The 24141-nt window shown below is 46.0% G+C and overlaps 3 protein-coding genes across 3 annotated transcripts in view; all 3 read left to right on the top strand.

The window, feature by feature from the left end:
• Positions 1 to 923: 923 nt before the first annotated feature.
• On the top strand, positions 924 to 21154 carry galk1 (galactokinase 1). Its single transcript, XM_079260436.1, has 8 exons — positions 924 to 1152; positions 3980 to 4169; positions 4303 to 4422; positions 8267 to 8402; positions 9157 to 9338; positions 10695 to 10845; positions 10914 to 11076; positions 20751 to 21154. The coding sequence occupies exons 1-8, from the start codon at positions 991 to 993 to the stop codon at positions 20823 to 20825; spliced, it is 1179 nt and encodes a 392-aa protein (XP_079116562.1). The 5' UTR covers positions 924 to 990; the 3' UTR covers positions 20826 to 21154.
• Positions 11717 to 15325, top strand: LOC306771812 (BTB/POZ domain-containing protein KCTD21-like; the record flags this gene model as incomplete). The annotated part of the gene is made up of 2 exons (XM_079261132.1): positions 11717 to 12467; positions 14861 to 15325. The coding sequence occupies exons 1-2, from the start codon at positions 12060 to 12062 to the stop codon at positions 15323 to 15325; spliced, it is 873 nt and encodes a 290-aa protein (XP_079117258.1). The 5' UTR covers positions 11717 to 12059.
• Positions 21155 to 22714: 1560 nt separating the features above from the next.
• llgl2 (LLGL scribble cell polarity complex component 2) overlaps positions 22715 to 24141 on the top strand; it is a 48809-nt gene continuing 47382 nt past the window's right edge. The window contains exon 1 of the mRNA XM_079260310.1: positions 22715 to 22919. The gene's annotated coding sequence lies outside the window, so the exon portion shown is untranslated. The remainder of the gene's footprint in view (positions 22920 to 24141) is intronic.

The raw sequence follows: 24141 nt of genomic DNA, 5'->3' as shown, positions 1-24141 counted from the left end.
TAAGCAACCAGTGTTTAGAAAACAAGCCCAAAAAACCGCGAGTGATGATATTTACAAGCAACTTTACAAAAAAACAAGCCCAAAGTCGCTTTTAAGAAGCGGACCTGGCAACCCTGGCAGAGCTCCTCCAGTTGGTATGTAAACTCCAGACATGTGTAGACTGTCCCATTCATGCTAATATATGAGGGTCTTTCTAAAAAATGTATAAAGTTCGCAGATATATAACAGAAGAATGAATGAAAATCTAATTAACAAAGATCTCTCTGTTCTGGATGATAGTATTTATATAAGCTGAGGCAAATTACGGCCTGAATACTCTTAAAAAAGAGTAAAGCTGTTTCTATATCTCACAATTATACACAAGTAATCTCACTTCACATTAATAGAATGGCTCAGATTGTCTGAAAATACTTAAGATTGCTGGACAAAAGAGTGTATTTTTGAGAGACTGCTTTCAGGATCTACCTTTTAAAATGGACCCACAGACACTTTATGACAATAAAATGGGACCCACTATTTTTAGCCACCCACTCCCACTCAATGCAAGCTGATAACTTCCTACTCCTGTAAGATGTGGACTGTTTTCCATCCGGAAGGCAGAGCTCTGGTTGGGAGAACGGGCGCAGACCGTGGTCCCTGCAGGCCTCGCCGCGGCCACTAGGTGCCGCTGTCGCGCTGCTTTCAGCGCAGTTTGCCATAAAATAAACTTACAGTAAAAACCGGGACTGTTTATTTATTTACTAATTTCTGAAAGAAAACATTTCACTATCACATTGTTCAATCTGAAAGTTTTTATGTGTTTTAAAAGAATTACATATGAAATCTCAGCTGCGTCACATGATGTGTTCCAGCCAATCAGAGCCTCCCAGCTGACTCCCAGCTGTCCAATCAGGCAGTGGGAAGAAGAGAAAGTTTCAGGAAGTTTTGGTCTCCTTCCCCTTCTCGCCTCGGATCTAAAGCTCTGTAACTCGTCTCACGGTGTTTTTCTTCATGGCCAGCTCATTTCCCAGCGTGTCCGAGCTGGAAGCGGCCGCGCGCCTTCTGTACGGACAGGTGTTCGGGGAGGAGCCTCAGGTGGCCGCGTGCGCCCCTGGAAGAGTCAACCTGATAGGAGAGCACACCGACTACAACCAGGGGCTCGTGCTTCCCATGGTACAGTAACTGCTGGATGAACAGATCTATCATATATCCATCACAGATCAATCATAGATCTATCACAGGTCTATCACAGATCCATCATAGATCTATCACAGATCCATCATAGATCCATCACAGATCAATCATAGATCTATCACAGATCTATCATATATCCATCACAGATCAATCATAGATCTATCACAGGTCTATCACAGATCCATCATAGATCTATCACAGATCCATCATAGATCCATCACAGATCTATCATATATCCATCACAGATCAATCATAGATCTATCACAGATCCATCACAGATCCATCATAGATCTATCACAGATCCATCATAGATCCATCACAGATCTATCATAGATCTATCACAGATCCATCATAGATCCATCACAGATCTATCATACATCCATCACAGATCAATCATAGATCTATCACAGATCCATCACAGATCCATCATAGATCTATCACAGATCCATCATAGATCTATCACAGATCCATCACAGATCTATCATATATCCATCACAGATCAATCATAGATCTATCACAGATCCATCATAGATCCATCACAGATCTATCATATATCCATCACAGATCAATCATAGATCTATCATATATCCATCACAGATCAATCATAGATCTATCACAGATCCATCATAGATCTATCACAGATCCATCATAAATCTATCACAGATCCATCATAGATCCATCACAGATCTATCATATATCCATCACAGATCAATCATAGATCTATCACAGATCCATCATAGATCTATCACAGATCCATCATAGATCCATCACAGATCTATCATATATCCATCACAGATCAATCATAGATCTATCACAGATCTATCACAGATCCATCATAGATCTATCACAGATCCATCATAGATCCATCACAGATCAATCATAGATCTATCACAGATCTATCACAGATCCATCATAGATCCATCACAGATCTATCATATATCATCACAGATCAATCATAGATCTATCACAGATCCATCACAGATACATCATAGATCCATCACAGATCTATCATATATCCATCACAGTTCAATCATAGATCTATCACAGATCCATCACAGATCCATCATAGATCCATCACAGATCTATCATATATCCATCACAGATCAATCATAGATCTATCACAGATCCATCACAGATCCATCATAGATCTATCACAGATCCATCATAGATCTATCACAGATCCATCATAGATCCATCATATATCTATCATACATCCGTCATAGATCTATCACAGATCCATCAAAGATCTATCACAGATCCATCATAGATCTATCATACATCCGTCATAGATCTATCACAGATCCATCATAAATCTATCATAGATCCATCATAGCTCTAACACAGATCCGTCATATTTCTGTCACAGATACATCATAGATCTATCACAGATCCATCATAGATCTATCATAGGTCCATCATATATCTATAAGATCTATCATAGATCCATCATAGATCTGTCATAGATCCATCATAGATCTGTCGCAGATCCATCATAGATCTATCACAGATCTATCATAGATCCGTCATAGATCTATCACAGATCCATCATAGATCCGTCATAGATCTATCACAGATCCATCATAGATCCGTCATAGATCTATCACAGATCCATCGTAGATCCGTCATAGATCTATCACAGATCCATCATAGATCTATCACAGATCCATCATAGATCTATCACAGATCCATCATAGATCCGTCATAGATCTATCACAGATCGATCATAGATCTATCACATATCTATCACAGATCCGTCATAAATCTATCACAGATCCATCATAGATCTATCACAGATCCATCATAGATCTATCATACATCCGTCATAGATCTATCACAGAGTCATTGTAGATCTATCACAGAGTCATTGTAGATCTATCACAGATCCATCATAGATCTATCACAGATCCATCATAGATCCATCACAGATCAATCATAGATCTATCACAGATCTATCACAGATCCATCATAGATCCATCACAGATCTATCATATATCCATCACAGATCAATCATAGATCTATCACAGATCCATCATAGATCCGTCATAGATCTATCACAGATCCATCATAGATCTATCACATATCTATCACAGATCCGTCATAAATCTATCACAGATCCATCATAGATCTATCACAGATCCATCATAGATCTATCATACATCCGTCATAGATCTATCACAGAGTCATTGTAGATCTATCACAGATCCATCATAGATCTATCACAGATCCATCATAGATCTATCACGGGTCCGTCATAGATGTATCATAGATTCGTCATAGATCCGTCACAGATCTATCATAGATCTGTCATAGATTCGTCACAGATCTATCATAGATCTGCATGTGGACATGAAATAACGATATATACATCTCCAATAGATTTATATATAAATAATGAAATATATTGATAAAAATGGGTCAAATAAAATATGTAAACTAATTAAAAATGACTTAATCATGTAAAAGTGCTACTTTGGTCAGCAGATTCTGTTTTAATGTGTTAAAAATTAATTTAACTTAATTAAAATGTGTCAGTGAGGCAACATGCAGATGAAAGCTTCTTACTATCAACTTATTTCCAGTATTTTCTAAGAGGATAGATCACTACATGTAAATATCATGATGATGTACCTGTTGGGAAACGTAGTTTTATTATTCATGTGTTGTTCTGCTGCTGGGTTACTGGTCCAACGTACTGGAGACCAGCTGGATGTGGACTGAGGTCGACATCACTGGTCTTGTGTCTAAAACAGCTTGACTTTGCACCGGAGTGTTTGTTATAAATTGGTCTCGTGTGTTTATGGATCAGGCGCTGCCACTGGTCACCGTGGTGGTGGGGAGCCGAACCCCTGGCCCAGATGTTACCGTGGTAACAGCAACAGAGGATGCAGATGAGCCTCGCAGAGTGGACTTCAGCCTGCTCGGTGACGGCGCCGCCCTTGCTCCAGGGTTACCTCGGTGGGCAAATTATGTGAAGGGTGTTATCCAGCACTACAGGGGTAAGCATACCCCTCCCATCCGTGTCCATAGCAACACTAACATCACCTGTGTGAAAGGAAAAGAGCATACCAACGTCAGAGATGTGTCGTCATACAGAGTTTTGTTGCTTTGCTCCTGGTTTTTGTCTTCCAGCCCCTCCCGTGCCGGGTTTCAGGGCGGTGGTGGTCAGCAGCGTCCCTCTGGGTGGAGGGCTGTCCAGCTCCGCCTCTCTGGAGGTGGCCTTCTACACCTTCCTCCAGCAGCTCAAACCAGGTTAGTCATCTTTCACCAAACCGGGCGGATGTTCCACCTGCAGCTTGAGTCTCTACAGCAGGTCCATGCAGGAGCCAATGATCAGTTTTAATAAATAGCATGTAGACATAACTGGTTTCTATCCAGTCCAGGTTACAATCAGTAATAACATCTGATTTAGAGTAGAGAAACTCTACAAACTTAAATAAAACTTCAGACCTGCAGTGTTTTCAGTATTCAGTCCAACCCTGTGATCAATATTCTTTTCCCTCAGATCAGAAGAGGTTTTATCAATTTGACCGAAAGGAAAATATTGCCTGTGATCAATAAGGCTGAAACTAACGATTATTTTAACAGCCGACTAATCTGTAAATATTTTTTTTGATTAGTCCTGATTATTTCTGTCCCGCCCACCATCTGTGCTTCCAGTTGACGCAGCTCTTTTTACTGGTTCCAGTACGTTTTACCCCACTCTGTCCATCTGCAACATATGAACGTCCCCCTGATTCCCAGTCAGTCCCAACCTCATGTCCTTTAGGAAGTTAAAAGAACGACTCCTGAACCAGCTGAATATTGAATTAAGCTTAACAGCTTACTACTAATTTATTCTGAAACATCCAAACTTAGCGACAGTCTTTCTGGATAGAATTTACCTCAAAAGGAAAACAAAATAAATAAAATATTTTAACATCTTAATCTTTGTAGAATTGCATTAAAATGATTATTTACATCTGGAAAAAGCCTGTTTTGTAGGTAAACAAGGACCAAAATCCTTTAAAACATTCCTGAATCCAAACGGTGATCCGGATCACCACCAACATTAAATCACTTCTTCCTTTTCACATTTCCAACAACTCCTGAACATCTCATGAAAATCTCTCCATAACTTTCTGAGTTATCTTGAACACAAACAGATAAACGGCGGTAAAAAAAAGCTCTTTGGCAGAGGTAACAACAGCACATCGCTACTCGCTAATGCTAACTTTAGCTAATGCTAACTTTGCTATCAGGAACGCTGGAAACCATGACTCCGGCTGCTTTCCTTCCAGATGCTAATGCATGACCGTCGTGCTGCCGTGGTACGCCGACTCTGCATGGCAGACGACACATTTCACCTGTTTGACTCTTTGTTTAGCGTGAAATATCCCCAAACTGTGGAAACAGGTTGCGCCGCCGTCAGTTTCTTCTTCGTTGTTTAAACAAAATGACGACACTGCCCCCAGCTCTTCCTGTGGTGCTTTGCATCGTTTGCTTGGAGATCTGATACTGTCTGAAAAGCCGTGGTTGGTAAACGGCGTAAAGTCGCCTGGTGCAGCGTTTTATTAGCAAAGCCGTTACGGCGTTTATAACACGACGCGTCGACAATTAAATTTCACGTCAATGAATTTTCATTGTCGAATAATCGTTGCAGCCTTGGTCGTCAATCCATCCTCTGTGTGTCTGCCGTCTCATTTATGAAACACAGGATCGACACAAAGTGTTCGTACGCCCAGAGGAATCCAGATCCATCATCCGAAGCAGCTCTCCTACAAGCAACGGCGCCTCAACGTTTGCGTGCGGCGTTCCACCTCGTGCTTGGCAGTGGCGTCCTCCTCCACCAGACGCTCAAAACTCTTTATTTTTCTGGATTTTAAACTATTCATCGACTCTCCACTTCAGTCCCCGACACATAGATGTCTGCTGTGGTGAAACTGCATTTCTTTGCTCTTTTCTCCGTGTTTGTCCTGCTAAATCCTCAATCCAGGTCCTCAAGGACCAGTATCCTGCAGGTTTTCCAGGTGTCCCTGCAGCAACGCACCTGATTCAGATCACTGTGTATTTAGCAGACATGTTTAGAGCCTGTCTGAGTCTGGTGTGTTCCTGCAGCGACGCTCAGAAAACCTGCAGGACTCCGGTCTTTGAGGAACAGGACTGAGGATCCCTGCTGTGAATTCAGTTCAATTCAACTTTATTTATATAGCATCAAATCACGGCAATGCCATCTCAAGACGCTTTACAGACAGGAAAAATACACAATGAAAGCCGATTCATAACAGACTATATAAGGAAACAACAGATTGGACCTCCAACTCAATCTCCCATCCTGAGCAAGCAGACGGCGACAGTGGGAAGGAAAAAACTCCCTTTTAACAGGAAGGAAACCTCCGGCAGAACCCGGCTCAAGGACAGGCAGCCATCTGCCTCTGCTGTGTGGGGGAAGAGGACAGAAAGACAACAGACAACAGGAACTGCTACTCCCGGCCAGGGAGACCTGCTGAGACAGGAGACATACATGTTAATGATGCAACACTGTTATGGGGGGTAAAAGAGAGAGAGAAAGAAGCTCAGTGTATCAGGAAATGTCCCTCAGCAGTCTAAACCTACTAAGGGTTTAGCATAACTAAGGGATGCTAACCATCCCTAGCTATAGGACTTATCAAAAAGATAAGTCTTCAGCCTAGTAAACAACCCGTGAAACAACCCGATCAGCTGCTCGTTTTAACACACATTTCTATTCATCGACCGTTTCTGGCTGAATGTGGGCGTGTCGAGGACGGAGGTGGAGCCTCGTACGCAACGCTGAGGTGCAGGTGGGATTTATAAAGGTGACCTTGCTTTTAGAGCTGAATTGTTTTATAAATCTGGATTATTCTGTGCGTATGAACACTTTTAGTATCAATCCTCCACCGTATTTTGTGACAGAGACGTCGAAGGCAGCTGGACGTATCGCTACCTTTGACATGGACAGCCACCAGATCTTCTCCACGCTGTTGGAGCTCGCCGTCTCACGGTCCGTCCTGTTGCGGGGACATCAGATGGTTGTGAACAGGGTACTGTCATGCATACCAGGGCTACTGGCTCGTATTTAACAGGATACAGCCGTCTTTGAGTGTGGATGGAAATTTAAGGGGAAAAAGAGCAATCCTGGAATTTATAGGTAGAAACCATAGACTATATAAAAAGATGGGCGGAGCCTCCGTGACGTCACCCGTAGGTTTCTGAAGAGCTGAATCGAAGCTCGGTGGGCGGTTCCTTCCGTCCCCATCTTGGCAGGGGCATGCGTGTCGTCTCGCGCGGAAAATACAAATATGGGCAAAGAGGTGGAGCTGAGAGGGGGGCTGTGAGCATCATGGTGGATGATTGACATCGAGCGAACTCCAAGCTTTCTGTAGCTAAAAGCTAACTGAGCTAACCCAGAGATAACAGGAGCTAACCAGCTAACGGAGGTAAGCGGGCTAAAGCTAAGTCACGTTGTTAACCGGCTAAAAACCGCGGTTGTTCTACGTTCTTCTGACTTGAAGCGGGAGATCGGGTACCTGTCAATCAAAAGGACACGCCGCTAAATATGCCGAACTTCGAGATAAAATTACTTTAAAACGGGCAAGTTAAAAAAGTGTTCGTACCCTCCCTCCACAGTTGTCATGAAGGTAAACCTGACCTATGAAACCTAGAATGGATTTTTGATCCAGGCTGTAAACATGTTTATTTCTGCTGTAAACAGGCTTATTACTGCTGTAAACATGTTTATTTCCGCTGTAAACAGGCTTATTACTGCTGTGAAGTTGGTCTTTTTAACATGGGAGTCTATGCAGATTTGTTCTGTTTTGCAGCCCCTAGTGGATGAAGGGGGAACTGCAGTTTTATTCACTTATGCATAGGCTTCACGTTTAACCGCCAAAGGCCCACCCATCTTTCATATACGGTCTATGGTGACTGAGCCCATGTTGTCATCTTTGGTCTCTTCTCCAGAGTTTAAGTCTGTGGCATTTACCGTATAAAAAGATTTTACATCTTGATATAAACATGCAAAACAGAACATGTAATACACTGCAGGGCCCGCAACAACAGCAGAAGGTTAACATACACAATGTTTTCTGTCCCACAGATGACGAAGACGGAGTGTCCAAAGCGTTGGCCTGCCAGCAGGCGGAACACACACATGCCGGCGTTCCCTGTGGCATCATGGATCAGTTTGTGTCGGTTCTTGGCTCAGAGGGACACGCTTTGCTGATTGACTGCAGGTATCGCAGACACCCATGCTGATTTTCCGTATTTTCCAGACTATAAGTCGGATTTTTTGCGGGTAATTTATTTTACTTGCTTGACCTAAAACTGACATTACTTCATCTTGGAAGACAAGTTATAACATGAATAAAAGAATTCCTGTCATTAATTACACAAGATCTCACTCCATATCACTAAATCCGTTGGGTTCTTTGTCCTCGGGTCACTTCTGGATAACTCTGCCAATTCCACATGGAGACGCGACTCGAGCAGCCACTGGGGAACTCGTTCCTCTCGCTGCAGCCATCTAGCTTTGAGCACGGAATGAGCTTTTTTTTATTTTCGTCATCGCAGTACGAGTAGCCTCCCCTTTACACCAGTCCCTAGAAAGTTTCTCATCTACTCCAAACTTTCTCTCTGCAGATCGATTACTGATTTTAGCTGCAAATTTCACAACTTGCAGCTTGTAGTCGACAGAATATGATTTTCCTTTGGGGGGCATTTGTGTTCAGTCGTTCTCAGTTGTCTTTGTAAGCTAACGTTTACTGCTGAAATGTTTAATTGTTAGGGAGTAGGAGATATTGATGCGCAAGTCTAGAGCGCCCTCTTGTGGCTCTTTGTGAAAATATATATAATTTTTTATGTCTAAGTCATTTAAGAGTAAAAGTCACAGGTACAGCTAACCTATGGAAAAAGTGTGACTTTTAGTCTGGAAAATACGGTAGTTAGACCCCCCCCCGTCACCATGTACTTCCTTGTGACTGAATTCAGGTCTCTGAAGGCAACCGCGGTCCCTCTGACAGATCCAAGCCTCGTCATCCTCATCACCAACTCTAACGTGAGGCACTCCCTGACTGGCAGCGAGTACCCAACGAGACGGAGACAGTGTGAGGAGGCGGCCTCTGTCCTGGGGAAGGACAGTCTCAGGGACGCCACCATCAAAGACTTGGAGGGTAAAACACATGTTTCTGCCCTGGAAAAACTGGGACAACTGGGAGAAGGGCCTCTGATCAGAGGAGATGTGTCACATATCCTACACTTTTCATTTTCTATTTTTACAGGATGAAATCTGATCATAACACAAACAAGCCTGTAGGGGGTCACTTCAGGAGAACTGGTTTTCTGGAACGATCTCGTCAGATATTACAGACGTCGTCTGTCTCAGCTTCATGACCAGCATGATCCTACTGTCCAGATGTCTCAGCAGGAAGCAGCAATGCTAGCATGTAGCAGCATAGTAAAAATGCTAACATGTAGCCTAGCAACAATGCTAACATGTAGCCTAGCAACAATGCTAACATGTAGCATAGAAGCAATGCTAACGTGTAGCATAGGAGCAATGCTAACATGTTGCATAATACAACAGCGCTAGCATGTGGCATAATACAACAATGCTAACATTTAGCATGAAATGAAAAATACTTTATTAATCCCCAAAGGGAAATTCAATATTGTAGCAGATAATTAACTTCAGGAGGTCTTGTTCCGGAGGCTGATGGCTGCTGGCAGGAATGATCTTCTGTATCTTTCAGTCTTACATCGAACCTGAAGAAGCCTCTCACTGAACACACTTTGTTGTTGCATAGCAGCAATGCTAACATGTAGCAAAATACAACAATGCTAACACATAGCATAGCAGCACTGCTAACATATAGCATAGCAGCAAGGCTAGCATGTAGCATCATACAACAATGCTAACATGTAGCATAGCAGCAATGCTAACATGTAGCAAAATACAACAATGCTAACATGTAGCATAGCAGGAATGCTAACATCTAGCATAGCAGCAAGGCTAGCATGTAGCAAAATACAACAATGCAAACATGTAGCATAACAGCAGTGCTAACATGTAGCAAAATACAACAATGCTAACATGTAGCATAGCAGCAATGCTAACATATAGCATAGCAGGAATGCTAATGTGTAGCATAGCTGCAATGCTGACATGTAGCATAGCAGCAAGGCTAGCATAGCAGCATGATGGGAGAAACTCGGCTAAAAGACTCAAAATGACTAAATAAAAAAAAAGAAATTAAAGAGATAAAAAAAGATAAAAGAGATCCTGTATATTTTTCTCAATATTTTTGTTTATTTGGCAGAACTTGCACCGAAAATATCGTTATCAGTTGGTATCAGTATCTGAACTTCAGAGCCTGAAAGAATTGATATATTAGATATCGGTAAAAAAAAAAAAAAAAGCCAATCTTGAACATCCCTGGTTAAAAGTGAAAACAGTTATCAGGTTTTAACATGACCTCTCTGTTCAGTAATTTGCACCGATCAATAGCTTGTCTCGTTTGTTCTGATAGAAGCGAAGGGAAGGCTGGACGACGTTGCCTACCGGCGAGCGCGTCATGTGATCGAGGAGATCGAGAGGACGGCCCGAGCAGCTGAAGCTCTGCAGAGAGGAGCCTACAGAGAGTTTGGGAAGCTGATGGTGGAGAGCCACAAGTCGCTGAGGTGCAGATGTGTGACGTACGTCGGTGTTGGAGGTGTGGAGCTGTGTCTGACCCACCTGCTTGTTCCAGAGATCTTTACGAGGTGAGCTGCAGGGAGCTGGACCAGCTGGTGTCTGCAGCCACCGAGGTGGAGGGAGTGTTTGGCAGTCGGATGACAGGCGGAGGATTCGGGGGGTGCACGGTGACCCTGCTGCAGGCCCACGCCGTTGACAAGACCATACAGCACATCCAGGTGATCCCATCGCTGATCTCCACCTACACACGGAGGGTGTAGCTCACATGGATCGGACCGACGCTGCTGGCTTCAGCTGTGTGGTTCTGTGTGAGCGTTACCAGGGTCGGGGAGGGAAAGGTTGTTCTGCAGCCATGTGAAGAAGGCATGTTATACGGATCTGGTTTCATACGTCTTCATGCTGCAGTGACGGAAGTTTTCAGAAGGGAACGCCCCCCGGTACGGGGATGTCCTGCTCGCCTTTGTTACGTCCGTCCAGACAGTGTGAGCTCAGAGCCTGAATATGAGAGTGTGATGTGAATATTTGTTCCCCAGTTTGGCTCTAAAGTACAGAAATCCATCTTCAGGGACCGCTCTGCGCTTGGCTGCGGTAATCAGACTCCTGCCCCCCCCCCCCCCCCCCCCCTTTGCGCCTCCTTTGCATCCTGGTTGTTGTGATGTTTTCTCGCTCGGGGAGTCTTGCCGTCCTGGTCCTGCTGGTTGGAGCATCTTGCTGATATGAGTGATGATGTGTTGCGAGGACATAAATGCACCTGCTGGTGTCCTGTCGCTTTAAGGGGGGGTCATTCTGAACAAATTACTCGGCCCCCCTGTGTCTTGCTGGGACAGCTCCAGTCTGTGAAAAGGAGAGTGTGAAAGAGCAGTGAATAAAGGAGACAGAGCCAGAATTGTCCTGATATTAGCATGCCGGTCCGATGGGGCGGGTCTCCAACCCGGCAGGGCCGCTGCTGGCCGACGACGTCCAGAATCCAGCTGATGATGGGAGTTACTTTCTGACCGGCAGCTTTGCTTTGGAGCGAGTGAGGGAAAAGATCCGAAGCCGTTTTTCAGTTGCCGGTCTGACTTGGGCCTGGCAGAGTTCCTGACATCCCTCCAGACGAGCCGGTATCCTGGCGACCGCTGTGGCGTGCTGACAGAAGAAACACTCGGAAGTTTCCAGCATTCCTGACGGAAGCAGAAGGATCCTTGTCTTCCGCTCCAGCATGTTGGACCTCAGCCCTCCGGGGGCCGACGGGAGCCCCCTCAAGGACCCCGTGTCGCTGAACGTCGGTGGAGAAATTTACACGACCACGCTGGACACCCTGACCCGCTACCGGGACTCCATGTTGGGGGCCATGTTCAGCGGACGGATGGCGGTTGTCAGGGACAGCAGAGGACACGTCTTCATCGACAGAGACGGTAAAGTGTTCCGGTACGTTCTGAACTACCTGCGCTCCAGCTGCCTGGACCTGCCAGACGGCTTTTCCGAACTTCCCCTGCTGCGCAGAGAGGCGGATTTCTTCCAGATACGCCCGCTGCTAGACGCCATCCGCCGCTATGAGGCGTCAGCGGCCTTCGGCCTGAGAGGAGGCCCACGAGGAGCCATGATCATTGTTAACCTGGACTACAAGGTATGAGCTCAGAAGGTCCTGAGGGGGAAACACAGCTTTAGGGAGAAGTTAAACGTGATCGTTCTCACAGTGTGTTATCAGATGTGTGGAAGTATTTCACCCCGGTGGGTTTTATTATAAACTACTCAGCTTTCTGCCCCTAAGTGAACAAATTCTTCTTTTTCCCCTTAAATAAACCTCGTTCCCGTGTCCAGACCATAGACCGTATACAGAAAGATGGACGCAGCCTAGGGCGGTTAAAAGTAAAGCCGATGCGGAAGTGCATAAAACTGCAGTTCCCCCTTCATCCACTAGGGGCTGCAAAACAGAGCAAATCCCCATAGACTCCCATGTTAAAAAGTCCAACTTCACAGCAGGAATAAACATGTTTACAGCAGGAATAAACATGTTTACAGCAGGAATAAACATGTTTACAGCAGGAATAAACATGTTTACAGCAGAAATAAACACGTTTACAGCAGAAATAAACACGTTTACAGCAGAAATAAACACGTTTACAGCAGAAATAACATGTTTACAGCAGAAATAAACATGTTTACAGCAGAAATAAACATGTTTACAGCAGAAATAAACAAACATGTTTACAGCCTGGTTCAAAAATCATTTTAGGTTTAATAGGTCAGGTTTACCTTCATGTGGGGGGAGTGAATTTTATTCTAACTCGCCCGTTTAAAAGTAATTTTATCCTGAAGTTCGGCATATTTAGGGGTGTGTCCTTTTGATTGACAGGTACCCCATCTCCCGCTTCAAGTCAGAAGAACGTAGAACAACCGCGGTTTTTAGTCGGTTAACAACGTGACTTAGCTTTAGCCCGCTTACCTCCGTTAGCTGGTTAGCTCCTGTTATCTCCGGGTTAGCTCGGTTAGCTCTTAGCTACAGAAAGCTCGGAGTTCGCTCGATGTCAATCATCCACCATGACGCTCACAGCCCCCCTCTCAGCTCCACCTCTTTACCCATTTTTATATTTTCCGGGTGAAATGACACACATTCCTCTTCCAAGATGGTGATGGTAGGAACCGCCCACCGAGCTTCAATTCAGCTCTGCAGAAACCTACGGGTGACGTCACGGAGGCTCCGCTCATCTTTTACATATAGTCTATGGTCCAGACAAGCCAACATGTAATTATTCAACAACATGTAATCGGTTTTAATCCTTTAAATCCCAATTTAATTACATAATATCACAGTTTTACTCATTTTAATGCATTGTTGGTGTCAGAGGAAAAAGTTACAAAATAAAAAATTATTTTTCAGGAAAACTCATCAAGTAGTGCATAAAAACACATTTTATCATATTTTAGGCAGTTTTATTCATATAAATGGTGACATGATGTAATTAAATGGGTTTTAATGGTCTAGAGTATTCAGAATGATGACAAATCTGGTAGTTTGGATCAGGACGGCAGGATTTGAAGCAAAAGTAAAAATAAATCTGAATCTACTGTTTTTATAGCAGTTATGTGGCGAGGACTTTCCTGTCCTCTGATGGCCTTACAGGGTGGAAAATTAGTCCTGTTGATCTTTAAGAACTAATAAATCAAGGAACTTCAGGAAAAGCAGCCAGAACGGAGGCCAGACCAAGACGGCCCTGATGGTCTGCAGGGCTTTGCTTCCCATCATTCCCAGTCCACTTCACTGTCGCTGGTCTGGCAGCGTAGCAAACGGCGATGTTTATCGGTTTATCAGTGTGCTGCTGTGCGATCGATTCTGCAGTTAGTAAGCGGTGAAAAGTCAGCTGCGGCTTCGGTGAGACGCTCAGATTGATCGCGTGAAATGAAACATGGTTGGATGGATGTGTTGACGCTGCAGGACGGACTCACACCTCAGCATGTCCTTATCTTCCATCTCTTATCGGTGCATTAGCCGTTAACTGGTTTTCACCACCTGGCTGAGGAGACCTGCAGGTTTCCCAGTTTCGCTCTGCAGTCTGGATTGACATGCTGGGTGGAAACTAACAGACAAGGCGGTTCCAGTGAAACCAGTTTCAGCGGATTCTCAACCGTCTCCTCCCGTATACCCCGACCCCTCCTCTGTAACTCACTGCTTCCTCCTGCACCAGTTGATCCAGCAAAGGACTGGGAGGTTTCTGAGACGTGGAGGTCAGCTTCAGGTCTGTGACCTCCAACGTCTGCGGTGGTGTAAAAAGACTTCCTGTCTTGTTAGCTGACTTAGTGGCGTTCAGATGGCGTTCATGGTGTAACTGAGAAGACGGTCTGGATGTCAGCTGGTTTAACGTGTTAGATGTCCTAGCAGGTGTGAAATGTTTGTTCTGTATACAGAACAGGTTGTGTTTCTGCAGAGTGTGACCCCCATCAGGACCAGTTCTGTGTTTGTGTACACTGTGGGCAGTGTGTCCTCAGCGTATTCCCCCCCCCACCTCTCTCTCCTTCTAGGTCCGACTTCTTCATTTTAACTTGCGTCATGGCCCAGAAAACTATGAGCTCTGCACATGCTCAGTCCGAGCCTTCACGGTCGAGCTTTTCTGTACATGGGGGGCTTTCCTGGCTCTGCTGTGTGAGCGCTTCTCCTACAGGACGCCCCAGGGTCTCGACAGACCACGTCCGTGCAGACAGAGGCTGAACTGGCTGAAACTGGAGTGGGTGCCAAGGCCCGACGAGCTTCCGCAGGACCAGTATGACAAGCAGCGCTACCGGGGGTTAGCCGTCACCAACCCTGAGGTCGACCAGCAGCATGACGTCATGAACACACATCAGCACCCCTATGACATCACAGACCTGCAGGCCTTTGTGGAGGAGCTGTTGAAGGTGTCGCTGGTGGAGGGGTTCAGGGTGGATCTGGTCTCTCCTGATCCTGCAGAAATCCTTAACTGCACCTCTCTGCGACTGGTGAAGTTCTGAGTTCTGCTCCAAACCGATGGATGACTGGAGGTTCCCAGAAACCGCGTGACCGGATCCGATCTGGATCAGGTCTTCAGCTGGCCCAGATCCAGAACCACCTGACCAGGTTTTTATCGGTTTAGTTCAAGATTACAACCAGATCAGGACCAGGGGCTGTCAAGTCCTCCTTCTGCTCCTCCATTAGCTCCTCCAGTAGCTCCTCCATTAGCTCCTCCAGTAGCTCCCCCATTAGCTCCTCCAGTAGCTCCTCCATTAGCTCCTCCAGTAGCTCCCCCATTAGCTCCTCCAGTAGCTCCTCCATTAGCTCCTCCAGTAGCTCCCCCATTAGCTCCCCCATTAGCTCCTCCAGTAGCTCCTCCATTAGCTCCTCCAGTAGCTCCCCCATTAGCTCCTCCAGTAGCTCCTCCAGTAGCTCCTCCAGTAGCTTCTCCATTTGCTCCTCCAGTAGCTCCTCCAGTAGCTCCTCCATTAGCTCCTCCAGTAGCTCCTCCAGTAGCTCCTCCAGTAGCTTCTCCATTTGCTCCTCCAGTAGCTCCTCCATTAGCTCCTCCAGTAGCTCCCCCATTAGCTCCTCCAGTAGCTCCTCCATTAGCTCCTCCAGTAGCTCCCCCATTAGCTCCTCCAGTAGCTCCTCCATTAGCTCCTCCAGTAGCTCCCCCATTAGCTCCTCCATTAGCTCCTCCAGTAGCTCCTCCAGTAGCTCCTCCAGTAGCTCCCCCATTAGCTCCTCCAGTAGCTCCTCCAGTAGCTCCTCCAGTAGCTTCTCCATTTGCTCCTCCAGTAGCTCCTCCAGTAGCTCCTCCATTAGCTCCTCCAGTAGCTCCTCCAGTAGCTTCTCCATTTGCTCCTCCAGTAGCTCCTCCATTAGCTCCTCCAGTAGCTCCTCCAGTAGCTTCTCCATTTGCTCCTCCAGTAGCTCCTCCATTAGCTCCTCCAGTAGCTCTTCCAGTAGCTCCTCCAGTAGCTCCTCCATTAGCTCCTCCAGTAGCTCTTCCAGTAGCTCCTCCAGTAGCTCCTCCATTAGCTCCTCCAGTAGCTCTTCCAGTAGCTCCTCCAGTAGCTCTTCCATTAGCTCCTCCATTAGCTCCTCCAGTAGCTCCTCCAGTAGCTCCTCCATTAGCTCCTCCAGTAGCTCTTCCAGTAGCTCCTCCAGTAGCTCCTCCATTAGCTCCTCCAGTAGCTCTTCCAGTAGCTCCTCCAGTAGCTTCTCCATTTGCTCCTCCAGTAGCTCCTCCAGTAGCTCTTCCAGTAGCTCCTCCAGTAGCTCCTCCAGTAGCTCCTCCATTAGCTCCTCCAGTAGCTTCTCCATTAGCTCCTCCAGTAGCGCCTCCATTAGCTCCTCCAGTAGCTCCTCCATTAGCTCCTCCAGTAGCTCCTCCATTAGCTCCTCCAGTAGCTCCTCCAGTAGCTCCTCCATTAGCTCCTCCATTAGCTCCTCCAGTAGCTCCTCCATTAGCTCCTCCAGTAGCTCCTCCATTAGCTCCTCCAGTAGCTCCTCCAGTAGCTTCTCCAGTAGCTCCTCCAGTAGCTCCTCCAGTAGCTCCTCCATTAGCTCCTCCAGTAGCGCCTCCAGTAGCTCCTCCAGTAGCTCCTCCATTAGCTCCTCCAGTAGCTCCTCCAGTAGCTTCTCCAGTAGCTCCTCCAGTAGCTCCTCCAGTAGCTCCTCCATTAGCTCCTCCATTAGCTCCTCCAGTAGCTCCTCCATTAGCTCCTCCATCAGTAAGTGACCCCACCCAGTGGACGGATGGATGGTGCATCATGGAGCGTTGCTGGGAACTGAAGTGCTGAACCGAGCAGGAAGGTTTCGTTCGTACGCTCCAGCTTAAGGGGTCTCTGATGAGTTGGTGGGTTTCATTCACGGCTCCTTCTCTTCTCTGAAATGTCAATAAAAACAGAATTTACTGTGTTGCTGAGATACACTGAATATGTGTGACGTCTGAGTTCTCAAGCTGTTCCTGGATCCAAACAGTGATCCAGATCGCCACTAAAATTACATCAGTTCTTCCTTTTTACATTTCCAACAACTCCTGAAAATTTTATGAATATCCGTCCAGAACTGTTTGAGTTATCTTAAACACAAACATACAAACAGATAAACACCGGTAAAAACATCCCCTCCTTGGTGGAGGTAAGAAAAAAGCCTCGGATCACACAAGGAGAAAAACCAGAGGGGGAGGAGCCAAGACAGGACGCCACGTTCACGTCTTGCTGGTTCCCCTGCATTACCTACCCCAGCTTTAAATGTTATTGGCTTCTTTTCTAGAGGTGAAGCTAATGTTGTTAGCTTCAGTTCTTATTTCCACTGACACATGAGAGACTTCTCGCATTGGATGTTGATGTTTGCTGGTGTCTGTGTCTGTGTGGCTAAAGCAAAGATGACCTTCTTCCTGTGGGACTGACCGGTGTCCAGGAAATGTAGAATTTAGCTGAACCAGCTCAGCTCATGCAGATAAAGATAACGGCTAGTCTAGCTGTTATCTTTAGCATCTTTGTAATTCCAGCAGGCAAATATTCATCTAAGTGCATTTTTCCAAAACTCAAACTTTTTATTTAAATGTTTTCTTGCTTTTCATTTCCTTTGGACAAATATAATAAAAATCTGTCCTTTTGAAATAGTTACATTTTATGGTATATAATATACACTGCCTGACAAAAGAAACTGTCATCTGGATTTAACTAAGTTAATAGGTTGGAGCCTCCTATCGGGTTAGGGGACAGATCCCGCTCTTTTAGATGCAACAAATTAACTCCAACTGATCCAGCAAGCAGCTTCTCATTTCTTAAACAAGCATGTGGAAAGACACATCCTGTGGCTGTAGAAAATATCTTGGTGTGTTACAGAGCGGACAGATTATCAACATCAAGCAGAGAAAACATGTAAAGAGACAGAGCTTCTACTAAAACTGGGTTCAGAATTGTCCAGTGCATCACTAAAACCAGTAAGGACCAGGAGGAAGGAACCATCATCTTCCAAGAAGAAATGTGGTGGAAAAACATCCTGAATGATGGTGATGGTGATCAATTAAACATTTTGTAAAACCAGATGGAAGAAAAACAGTAGTAGAACTCAGGACTATGTTTAACAGTAGGCATGTTTCCACAAAAAATGTGACTGAACAGCTGTGGAGCCAGAAGAAAACCACTGATCAGTGGGGAGAACTGGAGGAAAAGGCTTCAGTTTGCTGGGGAGCATAAAGACTGGACTCTGGAGCTGGAAGAAGGTCATGTGGTCTGATGAGTCCAGATTGATGGGGCATCAGGGTAACGAGAGAGGCAGATGGAGTGATGCAGACATCAAGTCTAGTGTTACTGTACAAGTCTGTGGAGGCAGCTTATGATCTGCTGAGTTGATCAGGTCTAGGTTCAGGTCTAGATTCAGCAACATTATGTGTCCAGAGGAGGAGGTCCGCTGACTACCTGAATACACTAAATGAGCAAGTTATTCCATCTTCACTGATGGCAACACCAGGATTCATGGGGTCAGATTGTGAAAGAGTGGTTCAGGGAACAGGAGAAATCTTTCCACACATGGATTGGCCTCCATAGAGTCCAGACCTGAGCCCCATGGAAAATCTTTCCCATCATAACTACAAGCTCTTGAAGAAAACTGAATGCACCGCTGATGGAAATACATGTTGAACATTGCAGAAGCTCGGTCAAGACAATGACACAGCAAAGCTAAAGTCAGTCCAACCAAAAAAAAAAGTAATGTGTGACTTATTTTGGCCAGATAACGGTGGTGAAATAGTTCAAATTTGAAACAATAGTGGGATAACAAACACTTAGATATGACTTTTTATATCTATGGCAAGTGGTAGAGATGGGTCAGCCAGGTTTATTCCCACAAACTTTGAATAAAATTAATTACAATTTTCTCTAACAAATGGTAGATACAGTGAGACATAGATACAGCGATTTCTGAAGAGTAGAATAAAATCACCCTCCTGTGGTCTCACTGCCACAGGAGGGGCTGTGTGCAGTGTGAGCTGGGCGGTGGCTCTAGAAACTAGCTCTAGGGAGGTGGAATGTCACCTCTCTGGCAGGAAAAATGAGCTGGTGCGCGAGGTTGAGAGGTTCTGGCTAGATATAGCTAGACTCGCCTCAACACATGGCTTGGGCTCTGGAACCAGTATCCTCGAGAAGCAAACCTTCTTCCACTATCCCGGTGAAAACCGTCAAGCAAGTATCTGCCTGTATGTTGGGGTTTACCCCAGTGGACAAGAGGGTGGCTTCTCTCCACTTTCGGGTGGGGGAACAGGTCCTGGCTGTTTTTGTGCTAATGCACCGAATAGCAGCTCGGACAACCCACCCTTTCTGGAGTCCTTGTAGAGGAGCTGTCAACTGATCACCACCTGGTGGTGAGTTGGCTCAGATGATCAGGTCTATGTTGTGTCTGCTGGGAAGGTCTGACAGAGTTCCCTATCAGAGCAAGCTTCAACTCTAGCAGATCTTCAACCATGGTCTTTGTGAGGCAGGGGACACTGAGCCAGAGTGGACTATGTTCTGTGCCTCTGTTATCAAGGCAACCAGCCGGAGCTGTGGCAGGAAGGTTGTTGACATCTGTGGTGGCAGTAATCCCAGAGCTGGTGGACACAAGCAGTAAGGGGATGTTGTCGACCTAAAGAACGGGTCCTACTGGACCTTTTGGGACTCTGGAGGCAGCTGATAAGAATCGGCAGGCCAAGCAGAATGCGGCTTTGGGGGTCGCTAAGGCAAAATCTCATCGCATGGGAAGAATTTATTGAGGCCATGGGTTGGTGGAAGAATTACTTTGAAGACCTCCTCAATCCTACCAACATGTCTTCTGATGAAGAAGCAGAGCTGGGAGACTCAGGAGTGGGATCTCCTATCTAAGGTCACTAAGGTGGTTAAAATGCTCCTTGGTGGCAAGGTCCCGGGGAAGGATGAGATCCGCTCGGAGTTCCTTAAGGCTGTGGGGCTGTCCTGGCTGACACGCCTCTGCAGCATCGCGTGGACATCGGGGACAGTGACTCTGGATTGGCAGACTAGGGTGGTGGTCCCACTTTTCAAGAAGGGGGACCGGAGGGTGTGTTTCAACTACATATACCCTCTTTGGGGTCCTGGAGGGGGCATGGGAGTTTGCCCAACCAGTCTACATGTGCTTTGTAGACTGGTTGGGTCTGATGGCTGGGTCGAACGCGTCCCCCGGGGGCTCGCCTCGTATTGGACTTGGTATAACTTTTGTTTAAGGAAACAGTACTGAATGAAGATTAGAAGCTGAAAAGACGTGTTCAGGCTGAAGACAGAAGGTTTCTGATGATAAAAACAAACTCTGCTTCTTTGTGAGTTCTGTCATAACAGGAATAATCATGAAACTGTAAGAGCAATCAGAGTTAAATGGGATCAATTATTGGCTGTAAGTCACTTTGTTTTAAGTAACTTGATGCTTTCTTATTCTCTACAGGAGCGATATGGTGGAACGCCGACTTTCTACGTCACAACGCCTTCAGCAGGAGCTCAGGTTCTCTCTGTGTCCTGACCTCCATTGGCTTCTCTGCTGGATGGGAAGCAGAGGAGGCAATTCCTGATCCAGAAAGTAAAAGTCCTGTCTGGCAGCTGTTCCAACCAGTCACCAAACCAGCTGAATTTAATGAGCAGAGTTTATTTTCCAGGTAAACGAGCCTGTTAGTGAAAACACCTGTTCTAAATGTACAGGTAGATCCAAAAACATGGCAGGACTTTTACTTTCTGGACCAGGAATTTCCACCTCTGAGCAGAAACATTCCTCTTTATGGTCTTAATCATCCTTAAGTTTTTACAATTCTTTTAATGAGCAAAGAGCTGATATATTGACTGGGAATCAGTGAAAGTCATTCCATTAACACCAAGATCTGCGAACAGCCTGGGATTAAAGGTTTTCTTCCATGTGAATGGTGTGGTTTATTGTACGCCGACTGCAGCTGAGAGCAGCTGTCTTTCACTTTAAAGCAATGTTTTTAAAATGTTTTAGCTCGACTTCCTTTTAAGATTCTTAATGTCTTACATAATCATGTTGAAACTGATTCATTAAAGATCTGGATACACTTCCATAAACAACTTTATTAAAACAACAACCCTACCCGAGTGTCTGGCAAAACAAAGGCCTGATGCATGTCAAGCACCTGCACTAAGACCACATCATTGCTGATTTTGCAGAGCTTTCAGCAGGCTTCACTGCCACACTCTTGCTTTTTTCTTTTTTTTCTCCGAACCAGACACCTTTTCCAAGACACCTGTCCTCCCTTCTCCAACCACCCTGGGGAGGTTCTAACACACGTTGAACCTGAGAAGGTCCTCTTCTCACTTCCAGGCTCTGGTGACGTTTTCAGGAAAACCTGCCAGCCCTTCATGGAATATCTGGAGAGAGCAATTATTTCCCCAGAAAGTGATCAATTCCTCCTTTCAGCAGTGGATGGACAGGAATAATGGTTGAGTTCAGTTATAGAAGCTGTTCTGACTTAAGTTAGTTGTTTCTAACATGTAAGACAAACCTCATAATGTTTACCTGGGCACTCTGTATACACCATGAAACCCAATAAAAAAGATTTACATTTACAATCCACAGCTGCCGTTGTCGTTAAGGAGGTAGTGGAAAGACAGACTGGATCAGATAAATAAATCATGTTTCCAAACACAGGTGTGATGATAGATTAATCCTGTATAATCTACGCGTTTTCAGATTTATTACTGAAAGAGGATGAAAATGCTGATATGCACACACTGATACACACTGAACAATACCATTAAATCCAGTCACAGGTGACCTTGTTCTGATGGGAAAACCTGAGGCGCTCACCTGGCCCCCAAACCACATTTTATTCACTTAATGCACAGGTGTAAAACCCTATTGGGATGTGGGTGCTCTTATTTTTATAGCTTGTTTTCATGGCAAAGACCAGCAGTTATCATCAGAAACTGGATGCTACGACTCCACATGGCTCTTCTGATTAGAAGTGGATGAGGCTGAACTTGCTGTTGTGTTTTTGTTTTTTGTTTTTTTTATAATAAAACGTGTTATAATGTAACAGGTTTAATATTTTCAGAATAATATATATTTAACATAATGAATTTTTATTGTAAAAACAAAATGCATAACGTTGTAACGTGTTACGTTTGCTGTCTGTTGGTCTCCGTTGGCAGTTTTACGCCTCTAACTATATTGGTCACTTCAGTAATTAACACACACACACACACACATTAGTTTTTATCGGTGTAGAAGGGAGTAGAAAGCATCTCAGATCACAGCAGAGATACATTAGGCACGTTTCTGGAAATAAGTAATTGCAGAAAGGAGAGTCGCTGTGTGTGGAGGCTGTAGTTTCCGAGCTGCACCGGAACGCATCAGGTGGGCGGAGTTAGGAAAACTGAAGTTTAGCAGGAAACACTGAAGCCACCGAGTCGGCGGTGGGGAAGAAAAGCTCCGGACTCAGCCTGAAACCGCCCCTCTAACCCCACATTTCAGGCACAAACGCTGGGGTTTGGACTCAGGACACGCCGGTCCCTTTCCTTTCGGCTTTTTAATGTGGAAGGAGCTCCTTATCAGCTGAAAAGCAGGAACTGGGAGAAGCTGTGAGCGACGGCCGCCGTGAACCAGGTGGGTTGGGAGGAGGGCCCGCTCGTTTCCATGCAGCTGCTGCCCGCAGGTGTTTGCTTATGAACACCTCAGCAAACAGGCCAAGTGCCTGGTTGTATTCCGGCCAGCTGTTTGGCGATAATAAGCTGAAAGACTCCAGACGGAACTGAAGTTGGCTGTTGAGTCAGATGTAGTTCAGGCTAGCTGGCTAATATTTAACCACCCAGCCAGCAGACCAGCCAGGTCAGGTCCATGGCTTCCCTCAGACACCAGGCTGGTCCATGGCTTCCCTCAGACACCAGGCTGGTCCATGGCTTCCCTCAGACACCAGGCTGGTCCATGGCTTCCCTCAGACACCAGGCTGGTCCATGGCTTCCCTCAGACACCAGGCTGGTCCATGGCTTCCCTCAGACACCAGGCTGGTCCATGGCTTCCCTCAGACACCAGGCTGGTCCATGGCTTCCCTCAGACACCAGGCTGGTCCATGGCTTCCCTCAGACACCAGACTGGTCCATGGCTTCCCTCAGACACCAGGCTGGTCCATGGCTTCCCTCAGACACCAGGCTGGTCCATGGCTTCCCTCAGACACCAGACTGGTCCATGGCTTCCCTCAGACACCAGGCTGGTCCATGGCTTCCCTCAGACACCAGGCTGGTCCATGGCTTCCCTCAGACACCAGGCTGGTCCATGGCTTCCCTCAGACACCAGGCTGGTCCATGGCTTCCCTCAGACACCAGACTGGTCCATGGCTTCCCTCAGACACCAGGCTGGTCCATGGCTTCCCTCAGACACCAGGCTGGTCCATGGCTTCCCTCAGACACCAGGCTGGTCCATGGCTTCCCTCAGACACCAGGCTGGTCCATGGCTTCCCTCAGACACCAGGCTGGTCCATGGCTTCCCTCAGACACCAGGCTGGTCCATGGCTTCCCTCAGACACCAGACTGGTCCATGGCTTCCCTCAGACACCAGGCTGGTCCATGGCTTCCCTCAGACACCAGACTGGTCCATGGCTTCCCTCAGACACCAGACTGGTCCATGGCTTCCCTCAGACACCAGACTGGTCCATGGCTTCCCTCCAACCTGACCTGCTCTTCATATGTCTCAGATAAAGTTTTGCCTGACAGCCATCTGTATGGCAGTGACAAAGTTGAGCAACTTGTTTAGGTGGAGAGGATCAGGAGGAGCTGGCTGGAGAAGTTTCTCTCCAGGTTCTTCTCAGGTCTGTTGGAGGAATAAGAACAGC

The sequence above is a fragment of the Telmatherina bonti genome (genome assembly GCF_933228915.1).
Source record: "Telmatherina bonti genome assembly, chromosome: 21".
NCBI classification, from domain to species: domain Eukaryota; kingdom Metazoa; phylum Chordata; class Actinopteri; order Atheriniformes; family Telmatherinidae; genus Telmatherina; species Telmatherina bonti.
Note: the sequence above shows the minus strand (reverse complement) of the source record. Positions and strands in the feature narration are given on the sequence as shown.